The 17,987-nt window shown below is 53.5% G+C and overlaps 1 protein-coding gene across 2 annotated transcripts in view; it reads left to right on the top strand.

Moving 5' to 3' along the window:
• Vac14 (VAC14 component of PIKFYVE complex) overlaps positions 1–17,987 on the top strand; it is a 103,370-nt gene that overhangs the window by 42,844 nt on the left and 42,539 nt on the right. For both annotated transcript variants that reach the window (XM_004842891.3, XM_021256721.2), the window contains exon 13: positions 11,430–11,586. In XM_004842891.3, the coding sequence (XP_004842948.1) occupies positions 11,430–11,586 (157 nt within the window). The remainder of the gene's footprint in view (positions 1–11,429; positions 11,587–17,987) is intronic.

Here is a 17,987-nt window from a genome sequence, read left to right as displayed (position 1 = left end):
ACCAGGGCTGCTTACTCCTGTCCCCAGGGGGAAGGCCCTCTATTGGAAGTTGGCCACCCCTCACTGTCTGCCCCAGAAATGAGGGCTTGAGCTTATTAGAGACCCCTTCAGCTGAAGGGGTTTGGAGAGCTGATGATAGCCCTGCTGATGTTCCCAATGGCAGCTTCCAGTGTCTGTGGCACATACTAAACTTTACGGATACGTACACTGTTCACATTGTGCCTGTCATCTGAACAGACCTGCCAGGTGGTCCTAGAATGATTTCATTTGTCCCAGTTTGACTTACAATGAGGTTTAAGTGTGAGGAAGATAACTTTCCCAGGGTCACACTGCCAAGAGCCAGAATTAGCCATGGGTTATATCTGACTCCAAAGCATCTAAAACCCTATGGAGCTGGCCCTCTTCTGTAGAGCAGGGCTCCAGCCCAGATGTGACGCTGTGTCACCCACACCCAGGCCCTCACTGCACTCACGGTGTTTTGTCCGGGGCTGCCCTTCAGTTCCGGGTGTACCTTCTCTGAGCACTGACTTTGACCTTGTTCCCCTGTCCCTTCCCAGGCCCCTCTGAGTTGCCCCTGGCTCTGATGGGGCAGGGAGGTGGCAGCTCCCCTCCAGGGCTCAGGCCACAAGCCTTCTCCGTCTCCTCCAGAAGGTCTGGGGCCATTGGCTGGACCACGGAAGGGTGGCAAGAGATAGGAGGGAGGCCTCTTGTCCTGTGCCTCGTACTTGTCCACGGAGCCAGGCAAGTTGTGCGGTGTCTCCCCTCCATTATTTTCCCTAAGATGCTGGGCTTGGACTGGATTGTCTTTGGTCCCTTCCAGCTCTGAGTTTGTGTGGTCCTGACTCCACTCCCTGGAATACTAATGCTGCCTGCTCAAAAGTGGACAGTCTTCCCTAAGAATGGGACTTGTTTTTCCTTCTCAGTTCCTTTTCTCCGTTTTTTATTTTGCTCCAATTTTCATTCCATCCACTCTCCAAAACAAACAAAAACACCCCCTCCATGCCTGCCTCAATTCCGCAGATTTCTTTAAAATCATATCCCAGTAAGGTAAAATCTTCACCCAGAAGACTGAGGGATAACATGTCAGCAGCCAAGATCTTGATTCTTTTGCCCAGGGACTGCCCAGCATGGGGAGATGAGCAGGGCCTGCCCAGATAGCCCAAGCCCTCCTGCTGCAGCCGCAGGGCACTGGACACCGCTCGTCCTCAGCTCTCCCGAAGCTGGCCGTGCAGCCTCACACTGGGGCTTCCGAGATACAGTGCAGGGGAGACGCCACCACCTCGCAAGATAAAAATGCTGGACACTGTTCACAGTCCCGCCTTCTCAGGCCAGCTAAGCCCCCAAGCCCACGCTCTCAGCGGCTGCACCCCACGGCTGGGCAGAGGTACTGGTGGCCCTGCTAAGGACCCAGGTAGGCCTCGGCTTCGGAAATGTCTTCTTGTCAGGAAATCATTGCCTAGGGAGGAGAGGGGAAGGGCACAGTAGCACACCCAGAACTGTGCCTGCCAAGAGGCCCTCTGTCCTTGTCATTCTTCCAGCTTTCACTTTTCTCTCAGTCTCCGCATCAGCCGCCCTAAAGTAGAGAAGGAGCCATAACCACTGTAGTCAGCCTTTTGGCGCCCAGCTCCAGAAAGACAGGTCTGTGTGCCAGGATAGTTTTTATATTTCTGTCTCCCTCATCCTTCCACGGAGCAGAGGGGCAAGTGAGGACCAGAGCTGGACACAGTAACGAGCATGCAGGGTGGGGCCCGGGCTGCTGCCTGCCTCCTGACGAAGGAAGAGAATGGGCTGAGAAGGGCGAGGAAAGGGAAGCTTGCTTTCCCAGAGGTAGGGCCAGGGCAGCAGCAGGAACTCCACCGCAGGGAGCCCATCAGGCCGGCCTTCCCCTGGGACAGGGACAGGGGCTCCCAGAGCCAAGCTCTGGGGGCAAGTTGCATGCAGGGCTGGATGCACTACCTGGCCCCCACAGCCCATCCTTCCTTGGACTCAGGAAGTGATTTCATTCAGAGAGACTGAAGGCCAACAGCCTAGCTCTGCAGACCCAGCCATCCAAACCAGGGCTTCTTCAAGGACCCTCAGGAGCTTTGAAAAGCCTACAGCTTGGGCCTCACCCCAGACCTCAGCTGTACCTCAAGCCGGGCCTGGTTACCTAGGCACTGGCATTTTACACAAACACCCAGGAGATCTTGCTGCACGTCTCTGGTTGAGAGCCGTGGCTAAGGCCTGGCACGAGACTAGTTTGGAGACTACAGGCTGGACTCCGGCCCTCAGCCCTGGTGTCCTCTCATAGCCTGAAGCATAGTGACCAAGCTGTGGCCACTCTCCACCCCACACCCTAGGCGTCTGGCTTCTTCAGAAGTCACAATTTTTTCCAAGTTGTATGTTGGTTTTTCCTCTGGCCCTCGAGACAAGCAAAGCTGAAGCAACTGAATTTTCATGGCAGCTCCCTGTTGGCATCTCACTGGGCATAAAGGCCAAGCAGGGTGAGGTGAGGGACCTATATGAGTGAGGACAGGGACCAACCCCTGCTACCAACAAAAGGTAGCTACCATTACACACTTCATCTGTCCCAAGCCCTGAGCTTGGCACCCTAGGAGTGTGAACTTCCTCCATCTTCATAGCATTGCTCACAGAGGTGCCCTGTGCCTCTCCCCATTTTACCCAAGAGCTAACTGAGGCCCGGAGAAGTTAAGGAACTTGGTCAAGATCTCCACTTAGATGTTCTCTGGAGTCTTATTCTCTTTTGTCTCTCCCTCTCCCCCCCCCCCACACACACACCCTGTTCCTCCTGCATATCAGGGCTGGGTCAGGACTCCCCTGTCCTTATACAGTGTCTAAGAGGTTGACTGGATAGTAATCTGAGCCTACTTAGGGCTGCCCCACGTCTCCTGGGCCCTCCCCTGCCACAGCAGACAGGCAGCTAGGCCGAGTGAAGAGCCTACTTCCTTGGAGTGGCTGGTGTGAAGCTTGGAGGTCCACTGGGATTCGGCAGCACCCTGAAGGTTGGAGGGAGCCCTCTCTCCTGGTTGTCTGGCCACAGGGCTTACCACCCAGTAACTAAACTCCAAGGCATGAATGTGCACTGCTCTCCAGCAACAGTGTTCCCTGCCTGGCTGGAGGGAGGATTTACAACCCAGAGTGTACCCTTGTAGCCAGGAGCACAGAATGCTACAGATGAGCAATAGCTGGGACCAGAACCAAAGAGACCCTAGGGGGTAAGCAAGAAGAGGGTCAGAGATCTGCTCTCCAAGTCACCGTACTCCAGGCTGACCTTTATTTTCTTCTGTACCCCAAGAAGGGGTACAGAACCCACACTGTGCTACGCTGTTCATCAGTGAGACTGAAATGTAAGCATTAGGTTCTGGTCCTTTGCTTGGAAAACACAACACTAGGCACTTAGAGAGAGTTGCAAGGTCTACTTGGAAAGAAAGCTTCCCTGATCCCAAGAGCTTGTGTTCAAAGTCAGGCAATGCTGTGAAAAAGAAAAGGAAAAATAATAATAATAAAACAAACATATATTGATTTTAAAAATATAGTGAATGTTTTAATTTTTTTTAATGTATCACAGTAGAAGACATGTTGCCCACATTCCCATGAATTCCCCCCTCAGCATACTTGAACATGCTTATCCCTTCATTCTTGCTACTTTCTAGAGTGTCTTTAGTACTCCAGTCATGGCTGCCTCAGTGTCCTGAATAGACTCAAAGCCTTTACTTTTCACAGTCATTTTGACTTCAGGATGGTGCCAAATCTGGCCTTTCTGTTGGATGCCACTCAGCAGCAGCATTCACTGTATTTTTTAATCACACCTCATAAAGACACTCAGGAAAGAGGACTTCCAGAACTGCTTCAGAAAGTGGCAAGAACAATGGGATGAGTGTTCAAAGCAAAGGTATTGTTTTGAAGAGGAGTCATGGCAGTATGTCTTTTACTATAATAAATATTTTTGTTTAGACATTTTGATACCCTTAAAAAATTATGTATGTATGTATGTATGTATGTATGTATGTATGTATGTATGTATGTAGAGAGAAGAAAGAGAGAGCTATTTTGTATTTATCATGACACCAAAAGTTTGCAATCCGAGTGGTTTTCTGAACGGGAAATAAAAATAGGGCTAGGTCTAAGCAGTCATCCTCTCCCACCCCCAAATCTGGATGTTCTTTTGGGCAGTGCTCACCTTCCTTGTTTCAGAAGGCACAGGGTAGACCAGAGCTTTTCTCAGAATGCTGCCCCTTTCCCAGGGTGGACCTGGCCCAGTGGCTGCTTTCTCCGGCTCGTGTTTATTCTCAGAGCAGAGGCCTCTGGCCTCAGTCCCAGCTGGTATATGTGCCTTTTCTACTACTCTTGGCCTTTGGATGCCCCTGTGACCTTCAGCCTGGCTTCCTAGGGTGAGTTTTCTGGCTGGTTCTTCCCAGCCCCGAGGCAGCAGGAGCCACTTGCCTGTAGTTAGGGACTGGGGAGGCCTGGTCACTGGGCTATACCCTCATGAAGGAAGGAGTCAGGCTGCTGTGTAGGAGGAAGCAGAAGGCCCCAGCTGTTCCTTGGTACCTGGCCTTGGTGCCCTGTGACCAGACCTCTCCCCAGAGGTGTCACATAGCCCCTGGCAGTGCCTGTGCAGGCCAGACTGCATCTTCCTGGGCCTGAGGCTGGAATCCATCTCTCCAGCCTTGTGTCTCTCAGGAACATTCTTGTAGGCTCTTCCTAGCCAGGACTGGAGAGGGCCCAGCTTGGGCATTTCCTGTCAGCATAGGAAGAGCTCCCTCTACGGGAGAGAGCTCGTGGACATCTAGGGCCTCATCAGCCAACAGAGACCCAAGGCTTCCTGAATGTTCCCTAAAGCCATGTGGGTTTCTAGAAGTAGGAGGCTTCTCCATCCATTTCCTGCCTGGCACTGCAGGCCAACATCTGAAGAATGCTTCTCCAGGAACTTTGGGGTCCAAGAGTCTTGGAGAACGAGGAGGATGGGCTTCCCAACGTAGAGATAGGGCAAAGTTGTTCTCTCGTCTCCACCTGTGTGCAGAGAGAGGACAGGGACCTTCCAGCCCCAAGTGGTTTTCCAGGGCTGGACTGCCAAGAGGTGTTGCACAAGTGAAGGCCAGTGGACCAGTGAAATAGCACTGTCCCAGAGAGCTGTCCCTGACTAGTGCAGTATGGGAGGGTGATGGCCAGCGGTGGCCCCACCCAGATGTTGACAGCCTTCCACATAGAAAAGTGCTCTTTGCTGACACAAAGCTATCCTCAAGAAGGGAGACCTTCTCAGGATCCCCCTGTCTTGCTCCTCTTAGCTGCCCACACTGCAGAGGGTAAAAGTCCCCTTCCCTTGCCCCTGAGGCCTCCCATCAGAGCTGCTTTGTCAGAGGCTTCCTATACCCAGTTGCCCCTGACGTTGACCCTTGCACTCTAATGAGGAATCAAGGCCAGCCCATTCCATTCCAGAACCAGAGACCAGCTGATGCTCCCTCCCTACTGCCATGGTAACAGCAGGCACTCCTGCTCCTGCAGAATATTGCTTTCTTATAACCTCCCTCCCTCCCTTCCCCCCTTCTTTCTCTCACACAAAAAGAAAGCACAAGTGTTTTATATTCATTTTGCAAAAACGCTGTGTAGTGCATACTAATTGGTGTGGCTTCCTCCTGCTTTCTTTGAGCCGTTCCCCATCCTCAGAGCCAAGACACCAGGCCAGCCCCGGGCATGGGCCCAGCCAGCCTGCTCACTGGAAGAACTGGATCTGTTTTTCTGCTAGCCAAAGCGGGACTGGCTGCAACTTGTCTGTAGCTCTGGGGCCTTTTCTCCAGGCCTTGAGCAGAGTGTCCAGTGAGCATGGCCACTGTGATCACCTGATCCTCATCCCAGAGCTTCCTACTCGTACTCCAGGGACTGCAGGGTCTCCAGGTAGGCGGAGCACCAAAGACCTGGCCTGGGCAGAGACTCAAGGCCTGGGCCAACCAGAAGGGTGGCTCCCCTCGTCTCCTGCTCATTGATGAGTGCTTCCTTTCACCCGGCCTCTCCTCCTGCCCCAGGGCTAGGTCTGCATTTCAGCTGTTGCTTCAAAGCCTCAAGGTCTGAGTGGGGTTTATGGGTCAAAAGGAGATAGTCACCTCATACCCGCAAAGTGGCTGCACACTCACTCCCCACTGCCCACCTTAGCCCACTGTTTTCCCTCCATTCAGGCAGCACCTTCCATTCCTTGCCTCTAATTGATTGGAAGAGATGGTGACACTGTTCCAACTCCCACTTTACATAAGGGACAGGAAAGGTGCCATGTGTGCACATGTGCATGCACACACAAGTACATGTGGTGTTGCCCCAGGCAGGGCTGTGAACTTTTTGCCGACTCCAGGGACCAGAGACAAATCCTTTGATATGTAAGCACAAGAGGCCTGGCTGGGATTACCGAAGGAACCTATAGACAACATTTCCGGCTTTAATTGTGCACTTGAAGTTTAATTTGCATTCATTTGTGTTAAACTTTCTAAAATAAGAGAATTCCAGATGTAAAATATGCAGCTTTGCTGGCTGCCCTCTCCAGTGGGATGGGAGGCGGTAGAAAAGAAGAGGCTGTGCACATCGTCTCCGGAAGCCCTTGATGTGGGCACTGTCGTCGCTGTCTCTTCGCCAAGCTGAGACCACTGAACAGCTTGGCTGTGGGACCAGAAGTCTTGTAATAGAAGTGCTAAACCAGCCTTTCTTTGTACCTGCTTTTTTGCTTGTACGTAAAGTACAGTCATCCCTCAGTACCCACAGGGAATTGGCCCCACCACCCCCATGGGCTGAGCAGTCTGAATATGCTCAAATCCTTTATATAAAATGGCGTAGTATTTGCATATAACCTGCACACATCATCCTGTGTGCTTCAGACTATCTCTGGATTTCTTATCACAGCTAATATAATGTAAGTGTTATGTAAATAGTTATTGTACTGTATTGTTTAGGGAGTAATGACAAGATAAAGACCCACTTTTTTACCCCTCTCATAGTCCCAATCCAGAGTTGGTTGAATCCTCAGACACGGAGGGCCATCTGTGTCTCCTGTCATCTTCAAGACAGCCTTGCAAGGTCAGATCTCCATTTGCACATCTGCAGAAACAGGCTCCCTTAGCTACTAAACAGAAGTCCAGTCTGCTTTGTCTGGGTCATAAGCTCATGATGGCTTGTCCACCCCAGCTTCCGCTCCAGCCCCACGCCCCACTCTGGAGCTTGTCCACAAGGCCAGTTTCCTGGAAGCCACACAGTTCCTCCGTCCACGAGAGGCTTATGCTAGCTAAGGGAGCCATTCGGTGCCTTTTCCCCCACCCTTGGCAACCTCGTGCTCAGGTGCTTCCAACGGCTCCTGGCTCGGGAGGCCCATAGGCTGTCCTGTCAGTCGTTGCTTCCCCTGTCTCCCCAGGAGCCTGTGACTCATTAAAGGCAGAGCCTGTCCTTTCAGCCTCACATCTCCAGTGGTGCATCTCCACAGTAGCTGCTTAGTGGATGTTGGGAGGAGGCCTGTGTGGATAAACTTGACTGGCCTGGGGTCAGACAGCTGAATGGCAGGGTCAGAATTGGAAGTCAAGACTGGCCACAAATGCAGGAGTAGCATGATTAACAGGTTAAGGTTTGGAGACCAGAGCTGGATTTGAAGTGGGTTCACTCTTGAGCCAGTGATTCTTTTGAGCTAGTAACTGTCCAAGCCCCACATTCCTTGTGTATCATGTGTAAGGGGACACATGACGAGTGAGGGTGTCCATTCAGGCTGAGAGCAAGGAGAGCTTCCTCCTCTGACCTCCCTGTCCCTCGTAGCCTGGCTCTGGAGCCACTCAGGCTGGACAGTCTTATATAAGCCAGGCCTCTTGGGCCCCCTGGTTATTCCCCGGCATCTCTCCCAGTGGGAATAAGCCCTTGCCGGACACACAGTGTGGATCAGTGTGCCCGTCCTTGTACCAAGGATCTAGCCAGGGTCTAGTCAGCTTTTCCATGGACAGACCTGACAGAGGCAGGTAGTCCAGGAGATACAACGGCGCTCACAGATGCAAGGTGCTGGAAAGAGGCAGGGTGCCCTCTTCAAGCCCTCTTGTCTGTCCTGAGTCTGAATCAGGTATGAGATGAGGCAGTGGAAACAAGACCCACTACCTTGTGCTCTGTGCAGAGCAAGAGCAAACTGCTCTATGCATACCACTCAATTGGGAATTACCATAGGATGCTGATTTGGGGCTTTGGCTTAGTTTTTATTTTTTCATACATTTCACATAACCAAAATTCAGTGATTTTTCTTTTTTTTTTTTTTTTTTTTTTTTTTTTTTTTTTTAGGATTTTCACAAGGTTGCACAACCATCACTACTAACTCCAGAACATTTTAATTTCTTCAACCATTAACAGAAACTCCCCAGGCGTCCCTCCCACCAGCCACTGGCAACCACTAATCCACCCTCTGTCTTTCGGGATTTGCCTATTCTGGACATCCATATAAGTGGAATCAACCTACAGTTTGGGGCCTTTTGTGTTTGGCTTTCACTTAGCAAATGTTGGCACGTTCCTCCATGTGGAAGCCTGTGTCAGTCCCCCCACTCCTTTTTATGGCCACATAGTGTTCCTTGGGTTAGACACATCGCATTTCATTTGTCCCTTTACCAACTGATGGACCTGTCAGTTGTGCACTGTCTGTCCCTGAGCAGTAGTTACTGTGAACATTTATATAGAAGTTTCTGTGTGAACGTATGTTTGCATTCTCTCGGTAACTACCTCGGAGTGGGAGTACACCTACAACCACTCTGTTTAACTTTTTGAGGAACTCCTGGCTTGATTCTTGCCTCACTGTTTAATTTTGCCTGAGTCATCGCCCCCACTCTCCTCTTACCCTGACTCCCTGATCTCCTGCCCCCTCCCTGACCTTTGGGAAGTGACTCGCTGGGGACCTTGAGCATCGGGGCACATGGCCTGTGCCCAGCCTGCTGAGGCAGGTGCTCAGGGTCTGCCCATCTCGCAGGGCTCCCCATCATTGCCTTGCTGTCTGCTTGCCCACCTCACCCGCTTCCCTCCCTCTTCCATTCCAGGAGCATAGACCCTCCAGGGGCTCCTCCCTCTGTGGAAAGGGAGACCAAAGCCCAAGGCCTGGTCTCAACCAGGGTCCCCTGGCTCTTGGCCTAGGCCCAAGGGCAGCCCCTCCTCTGCCACCTGACTGGGGCATATAGCCGCCATGTTTTTGAGCCATCACAGAACCATTTCCCACAGACCCAGCAAACACTAATGTCCTGAGAGCAACCAGCATCCCGTATTCCAGCACACGGAAGGGTAGGCAGGTGTCCATTCAGCCCCTTATGAGGGTTGTGTCTGTGAGTACTGAGTTATCACTCCGATGCCCACCACGCTGTGGGCAGGGGCAGCTCTGACTCACTGCTTCAGCACCAGGATTTGGAGCAGCATGGCACAGAGCAGGGTCTCTCAATGAGGGAAGGGCAGTGGGAGGTGGCCTTTGAGTACGGGCTGTGGCCAACCTGGAACAGACCAGATGCAGCCAGAAGGAATTAACAGACAAAGCGGACCTCAGCAGGATATGCCAGGCTGGCCTCAAGGACACCAGGAAAAGTGACAACCGAGAAGTGTAGGCTGAGGCACTGGCATGTTTCCTGCATTGAGGGAGCCACTTTTCAGACTTCAAAGAGGAAATAGACCCTACTTTTCCCCCTTTTTTGAGATAAAATTAGCCCTTTTGAGGTCTGTAATTCAGGGTTTTTGGTATACACATGGTCCCCACCTGATGATGGTTCAACTTCAGGTTTTTTTTTTTTATTATAATGGTAAAAGTAAAGTGGACTCAGTAGAAACCATATGTCAGATTTTGAATTTTGATCCTTTCCTGAGCTACTGGTGTGTAGTACAGTACTTTTGATACTGGGCCGCTCCCAGTCACCCCTGCAGTCACAATCATGGAGGAAAACACCAATACAGTTGCTATGTTGTTATATGTTGTTACAGTTACTGTGATGTTCAGCCGGATGTAGTGGCATACACCTGTAATCCCAGCACTCGGGAGGCTGAGTCAGGAGAATCACTGCCAATTTGAGGCTAGCCTGGGCTTATGTAGTAAGTTCAAGGCTGGCCTGAACTACATAGCGAGACCCACCCTGTTTAAAAGGTAAACAAATAAATAAGCTGTGATGTTCAGTGAACTAAGTGTATTAAATGCATTTTCAACTAGGTTTTCAAATTACAGTGGCTTTATTTGGGATGTAACTCCATCATAAATTGAGAAGCATCTGTATTTACAAGGTTTCACAGCCATCACCATCATCTAATTTCAGCACATTTTCATCAGCCCACAGATAACCCCGTAGTAGTTTTTACCTTGATCTCATATTCACCATATTCCACCAGCTAACCTGTCAGGGCTCCACCCACCAAGCTCTGCAGCACTTCCTCTGGTCCAGGGCTAAAGCCCTCCATCACCATGGAAACTCTTGGCCTGGGCTTGGTGTAGCCCAGGAAGAGACACAGTTACCCACCCAGTCGGCTGATGTTCAGTGGGCATCTTCTGGGTCCTTAGGGTGCATTTGTGGGTAGGCCAAGCAGAGTCCCCCTTCAGAGATGAGTGGAGAGCAGAAAGGGTGGGAAGAGCACGGTCATCACTAGGTAGCAGGAAGGCTCAGCAGTCCTGGTACAGGTTACAGCAGTCCATATCCCTGGCCTTTCCCTGCCGCCTATTGTACCAGTGTTCTGCCAGCACTTGCTAGCAGGTGAAGAACATGCAGCTTCTAGGGGTACAGAGGTTCTCTGGATCGTAGGGCAGCCCTGGGGGCCCTTGAAACACTGAACACCTTTCGCTCGCATGCTGGACTGTCCCCATGCTCCACTCTGCCTCACGGGAGCTCAGTGATCAGACTGTGGAGGCTTCACCCCACCCAAACCCTGGTGCGAACACTTTGGAGGCAGCCTTGTCTGCATTTGCCAAGTCACAGCCCCTATGTGGTCAGCACTGTGGAGTCTGTGTGATCCAGGGTCATCTCTGCAGTGTCATCTGGTCTATGGCCAGGGGTGGGCAGGGCCAAGGCCACCGCACACAGCAGAGCGTGGCCTGGAGAGCACCGTCAGACACTGGTACCACCCAAGGGCCCTGAGACACACCTGGTGTGTCGTGCACCCTGATGCCTGAGAGCCACATCTCCTGGGGACCCCTCAGATCCCTGCCTGGGCCAGAGAGGAGGCTCACGGGAGAGGCACTCGCCAGCCTCAGGCTGCAGCTTCCTTCCTGTATAGGCCCCCATCCACTGCCATCTGTGGTCACCCTGAGCCATACCTTCATTACACTTTTCTGGACACTTCCACAGCTGTGATCTTTGCTCTCACAACTGGCAGGCAGCCCAGCTGTAATCTGCAGATCCCCCACACACACTGCAGGTGGCTGTCTCTGACCTCACCTCAGCTCATCCCTCACCCTCGCCTTGTCTCCCCAGGTCGTCCTGAAGGATCTGGAGGTATTGGCGGAAATTGCTTCCTCCCCCGCAGGCCAGACGGATGAGCCAAGCCCAGCTGATGGCCCTGACCTCCGAGTCGGCCACTCAGAGCTTCAGGTGCCCACCCCCAGCAGAGCCAGCCTGCTGAACACTCCCAGTAAGTAAGGGCTCCGGTCTCAGGGACCCCAAAAATGCTGGTTCTGGGTTTTGTCTAGGCCAGGGGAGCTTTTGAGCTTTCATTTGTGAGCCCCCAGGCTCTGCCAGTGTAAAAGCCCAGAGGAGGCCAGACTTTCCCCTCCAGAAGCCCCCCAAAGAGAACCTGAAGGTTCCTTTTCCTTATCTTCCTGCACCTTTGATGCTGTTGAACCACTGGCAAAGCACAAAAGCATCATCGGAGGCAGCTGACTGTCTCTTTACTTAGTATCTCCCCAGGCAGGAGTCCAGGGCCTTTAGTCTTAAGTATCACAGGTGGAAGAAGACTAAGCAGCCATTTCCTCCTCACTGAGTGGCTTAGAATAGCTCGACATGGCAAGCAGCCAGACAAGAGACCGGCTAATTCAGACAGGCTGTTTCTGGCCCGCCCTTGGAAGTAAAGGTGGCCAGGACGTTGCTCCTAATGCTCACCCCCCAGGTTCCATCCAGATCCCAGGCTGACCCTCTCCCTGGATAGCAGGCTACCCAGCTCCTCCTCTCCCAGGCAGTTGCCACTTGCCCACAACCACATGATGCTAGAAAAACTACAGGGACACAGGTAGGTGGGGAAATTACCCAGTGTGTCTTGGGTGTCTGCTTGGGTCTGTCTTTGTCTGCTGAGCCCCTCTTGACATCTGGACACCAGATGCTGGTTAGCATTACATAGGTTTGGTGGCCTTCAGTAGCAGTGTCCCTCCGACAGCTCCATGGAACTATCCCAGCCCCAGAGAATACCTGCCCCATCTCACTGAGAGCCACCTCGGCCCCTTTGGCTCTGAGACCAGGCTGAGTACCTGGGAAGTTCAGGGTGTCACGAGAGCCTCATGGGCCTCAGTGCGCCCCAGTTCAGGTCACAGCAGCCCCCTGTGTTGAGATCACTCCCATGACCTGGTAAACCATGGGCTCCCCAAGGCCTTCAGTGAGAGGCAAAGAGGAGCCCAGGCCTCAGGCTGTCTCCCATGTGCGCGCGGCTGTGTCTGAGGGCGTGGGAGCGAGTGAGGGCTCCAGCACCCGCCCAGCTTCCTCTCCTGTTTCCCCAGGATGCCGTCGTTTCCTCTTTCACAAGCCCAGTTTCCTCTGGGCCATGAGTGGCCATGTCAGGGAAGCTGCTCCCACATCCTGACCCCCGGATCCCTACTGAGTCTTCCACCCTTGTCCCTCAGCCCAGAAGTTCATTCCCCATCCTGTGTCCCCAAGTCAGTACATGGGGGCCAACCCAAAGTCCCTGGGACAGCAGGGCTGCCAGAGTTGGAATGTGAGGCACAGAGCAGGGAATAGGAGACGTGCTGAGACCGGGCGAAGAACAGAAGCTCTTCCTCAGACGCAGATGGTGGCAAGGGGAGAGCAGGGCAGGAGGAAACTGAGGGAGAGAAGCTCTGTGTTGGCCCCTAGTCCTCCCTCCCAGGAGACATGTGCCCTGCCATCTTCCCCCTTGTCACATGGCAAAGAGCTCTGAGCCCTAGCTCCTGGCCCTGCCAAGCTGGGTAGACCATTCAGGCTGAGGCAGTAGACTCTCACCTTGACCTCTGGGCTGCAGAGAACACCAAGGAAGTGCCTGCAGCCAGCAGTGCTTGTGTCTTCAAGAATGAACAGCACCGTGAGGCACGAGCTCTTAACCTGAGGCCCATGTGACAACCTCCAGGCTGGTGCACATGTGTTCACACGTGTGGGTTCACGGCCAGCATCAGTCTCCAAGCGGGTCTGTGATTTTAAAGGTCAAGTTCAAACCAATAATGAAAGAATGCGGGAAGCCAGGGTGCCCTTGCCCCTCTCTGGCCCCAGCTGCCTTGGGAGGTACACACCAGGCACCACGGATGTGGGGGTTGCTCTTTAGGTTCCAGAGCATGCAGGAAATGTTCACTCCTCCTGCTGCCTGCCCTTCCCCAGCGTGTTTTTCCAGCACCCACGGGGTCATTCTGTTTGTTTCTGCGTGGCCATGCGTGTGGACAGAGGCCGCAGGGCCTGTCCCTCTTCTTGTCTGGATCCTGCTTCCCTCCAGCTCGACAGGGCACAGTTCAAGAAGCTGTGCGCAGTGTCTCATAAAGGGAGATCATCCCACCCTCCGTGTGGGGACTTTCTGGAAGGCAAAGGAGGCAGGGAGCCTAGCAAAGATGAAGTTAGGTATCTGCAGGGAGCCAAATGGCCCTGCCTGCGCCCTGGGTCTGTAAACTCAAATGGTGCAGATCAAACACAGCAGTGGGGAAACAAGACCCATCACACGCCTGGGTGGCTGCTCTGCTGGCCTAAATGCACCACAGCAGTGGTCCCCAGGGCCCTGGAGGCAGATTTGCCCACATGGGATTTTCTTCTCCCCTGGCCTAGCATAAACATTCCTCCCTGCAGCACAGAGGCCCCAGTCTGGGTTCTCCCGCCCCGCCTCCCACCCCAGTCTCCCATGGCTCAGCCCCGTCTGTATTTCTCTGCCTGTCTCTGAGATTGAAGAAGAGTCTGCAGGGGTCCCAGCAAGCTCTGGGAAGAGGGGACAGTGGCCAGACCACAGGCCCACCCTAACCCTGAGCCTGCATAGAAAGATTGGCAGGATCAAAGAGGCCCCTCGGATGGGTCCCTCTATTGTCCTGGGGCCTGGATGGCTCTGCTTGCACAGAGCAAGTAGCTGGGACTGGGGAGACACAGACAGCCTAAGGATCTGTGACCGAGCACACCAGCAGGGGACATCTAGAGCTGAAGGTCTCCCCAGGACTGACGTTGGTTCTCCCTGACTCTCCTGCCTGCCATGGGGCCATTCTTGGTGGACAGAAACCACCATAGGGCTGGGGATTTAGCTCAGTGGTGCCACTCCCTGCCTCCCAAGCACAAGGTCCCAAGTTCGATCCCCGGTACCAAAAAAAAAAGAAAGAAAGAAACCACTCATGGCCATGTAACCGTGTAGGGTTACCAGCCCAAGGTATTTCCACCTCTGTCTCTGAAAGTGAGCGAAAATGAAATGTTCTCTTTCAGTTTCATCCCTTGCAGCCCAGGCCATTGTGGCATCTTCATGTCCCTACACAGAAATGAGTTCTAGAGGAAACCCAGAAAGCCATCAGTAAGCATTTCCCCTGCGGTAACAGTAGCAGTGACAACAGTGACTGCCCACATGAGTGGCAAATTCATTGAGACCCGCCCTGTGCTAAGCACTGCACGCAGGGTAGCTTACATTCATTCCCTCAGCTGGCCATTGCAACAGGCGTTGGAGATGGCCAAAGAGCCTGGCCTCCTAACTGCACGCTCAGGAATCCCACCCTTGTTGGCCCTGGAAGCTTCCACTACTTGAGGAAAGGGCCAGTCGGGGCTGGGCCTGTAGTCCTGCCCTGGCAGTACCTGGGGAAGTCACTTGTCTCTCCACAGTGACTTCAGGGCCCCCCATCTGGCCTCAGGCCGTACATTTCTTCCTTCATTCCTTCATTTCTGTCCTTCTGCTGTCCCTCCACTTCCTGTAGCCTTTGCTCTTTAAGCCTCAAGGCCTCATCCACACCCCTTTAGCCCCCAGGAGGCCCCAGAAGGGATGATGGTGCGGGTTTGTGGAAGTGCCCTGCCTCGGCACTACCTCTTCATCTTCTATAAAATGGGTGCTGAGTGCTTGGTGAGCTTCCTTCCTGGGAATGACAGGGCCTCCCCAGAGCTAGAGCCAACTTCAGGCCCCGTCCTCCACCAGGCTGCCCCCGCTCAGGCCTCCCTCATGCTTGCTCAGGTTGGGTTGGTGGTAGAACTGACATTGTCCTTCCTTTCTGTGACTTCTTAGAACCCTCTTGTTCAAGATGCAGCTTGTAACTTCCTAGTGGCTTAGAACTGTCAGAAATGCAAACGTTCATCCCACTCCCAGGCACATTTTAGCAGGATCGCTGGGTGGTTTGTGTGCCCATCTCAGGCCACAGGGGCCATGTTTTACTCATCTCTGAATCCCCAGCATCATAAAGTACCAGACCTTCTTTTAAGTTTATTAAAATGAGGGAAGGCATGGGACTAGTCACCAACCCTGAGCTGAGGCTCCCCAGCACCACTGCCCAGGAAGGTGTCCCCTGGCTGCCAGGCCTGTCGGCTGGCCTGAGGCCACTGTAGCTCCTCCCTCAGGCAGTGCCCTGGGCCAGCCCTTGCTCTGCACCAGCACCATCTCTTTCCTGGTGGCAGATAGTTGGGAAGCCTTTCTACTGCCCTGTCAGCTAGAAATCCCTCCCGGGCCGTGCTCCGACTCATTAGCTTCCCTCTTGCTCTGAGCCAAGCAGCTGAACAGTCTCTGGATGTGGGTGAGGCCCTCCACTCCTGTTCTCGGGGACCTCAACTCCTGTTCTCGGGGACCTCAACTGGTCCACAGAGAAGAAAATGATCCCCTCCAGGACTGGTCCCCCGGGGAGCCATGCTGCTGCATCTTTTGTCCATGCAGCCAAGGGGCTGCCCGCCCTTCCACAAATGCCACACCCCAGGACCCTGCTAGGCCTCCCTTTCTCCCAGCCATTTGATTCTGTGGGGAAGCTGCCCCTCTGCGGCCTGTCCTCCTTAGTCCCCTACCACCCTGCCACTCACGCTGTCCCTTCCATGGAGCACTTCCTGTGCCAGATGCTCACTATACCCTTTCTACTGTGATGGCTCACAAGTGAGTGACTGGCCTCGGGGAAGTCTCACTCCCTTCACTACCCTGCTAGGCAGCAGCAGGACCTGGATCTGAACTGGCCCCTCGGGCTCCTGAGTGCTCCGACCAGCCGCTGGCCTTTCCCCAGCACTTCCAGGGTGGCAGACCCTCATGCCCACTCATGAGGGGTTGTCCTGACACACAGCCCGATCCCAGCAGAAAGGGTGGGGAGCAGAGCAGGGACCTTGCTGTGCCTGAGCTGAGCGGCTAATGTTTTCTCATCTGGTTCTGTTGAACTGTAACTCGCATTGTGTATTGAGGCCAGAGCTATTTTTATCCTGACATGTGAGGTTCCTTCACGTCATAGCCACAAAACTCAATCCAAAACATCCCAGGGAAGGTTGTTTGTGAGACATTCTGCAGATTCTCATGTCGCCACATCAGGTTTCACTTAGCACCATCTGCGGGGCTGGCTCCCCAGCCACCCACCTCCCCACCGGCCTGCTTTTGGTTTTGTATACAGAGGGCTCCCCACAGCATCTGTCTCTGCCCCCCTCCCCCCGCAGTCGGCCGGTCACGTGAACTTCCTGTCAGGGCCCGGCAGGCTCCTCACTTGCCCAAACCAGAAACACGAGGCAGATCTGTTTGGCTGAGGGCCTGTACTCTTCCTCACATCCCATCCTCTGTAGGACCTGGATGGAAGTCCACCCCTCAGAGAGACCCCCCTGAGACACATAGCCAGGTCGTTCTCCCCTCCCCTGCCCCCTGTTCACCACCAGAGCTGGCTGTCCACCCTCCCAAGTGGGCCTGCAAGACTGCACTGTCAGTGGTGTTGCAAGCACAGCCTCTTAGCAGGCGCCCCCTGAGGAACAGAATGCTGCCGTCGCAGCAGGGTGAGCAAGAGCCGCAGGTGAATGGACGAGGCAGAGGCGCTTAAGGTCCTCCCCCAGGAGGAGCGGGCTGTGGGGAAGCGGAATCCAGCACTGTTCTGAGGCTTTTGTTGCTGGAGTCACCCTCCGGGGACCAGTTCTGTCTCCACTTCATCTGCTCCTCCTATGCCCGAAGCCCTGGCAGAGAACCTCTTTTCTCAGGTTCCATCTCAACCCAGCTAGGCCTAAAGGCTGCCAAGATCTGAGAAGTAGTTGAGCACAGGGGAAACTGAGGCTGGGAGAGGTTCCACAGGGCCTCACTCTGTCCCTGACAAGCACTGTGACAGCCCTCCTCCTCATCCTGCCCCCCACCTTCTCCTGCTGCTAAAGGACCCCCAACCCTGTCCTTAGTTACTTTTCTCATTGCTGAGACAAAATACTCAGCACCCACAAGTTAAAGAAGGAAAGGTTTATTTCAGTTCAATTTGTAGAGGTTTCACTCCATAGTTGGTTGGCTCCAAGCAGGGTAGCATGGCAGAGGGACATCAAAACAGCAAGCAGCAACAGCAAGCCTCCCTTTTCCCTTTTTTTTTTTTTTTTTTTTTTGGTACTGGGGATCAAACGTGGGACCTTGCGCCTTCGAGGCAGGCAGCAGAACCACTGAGCTAAATCCCCTGCCCCTCCCTTTCCCTTTTATCCCATCCAGGCTACAAGCCCTTTGGGTGGTGCCCCCCACACTCAGAGTGGGGCTTCCTATTATCCACACCCAGGACTACGCTAAAGCCATCCATGAGTTAATCCAATGCCACATGCCCTTAATCCCAGTATCACATGATCCAGCCATCTCTGAAAAGCCACACCTGTAAGTGCCTGAGGCTGTGGGAGGACATCTGCATATAAGCCATACAGGCAGCATCTCCTCTTCAGGCTCTG

Source organism: Heterocephalus glaber, unplaced genomic scaffold, assembly GCF_053883595.1.
Source record: "Heterocephalus glaber isolate CG9 unplaced genomic scaffold, H.glaber_assembly_v1.0 deba00000071, whole genome shotgun sequence".
NCBI classification, from domain to species: domain Eukaryota; kingdom Metazoa; phylum Chordata; class Mammalia; order Rodentia; family Bathyergidae; genus Heterocephalus; species Heterocephalus glaber.
Note: the sequence above shows the minus strand (reverse complement) of the source record. Positions and strands in the feature narration are given on the sequence as shown.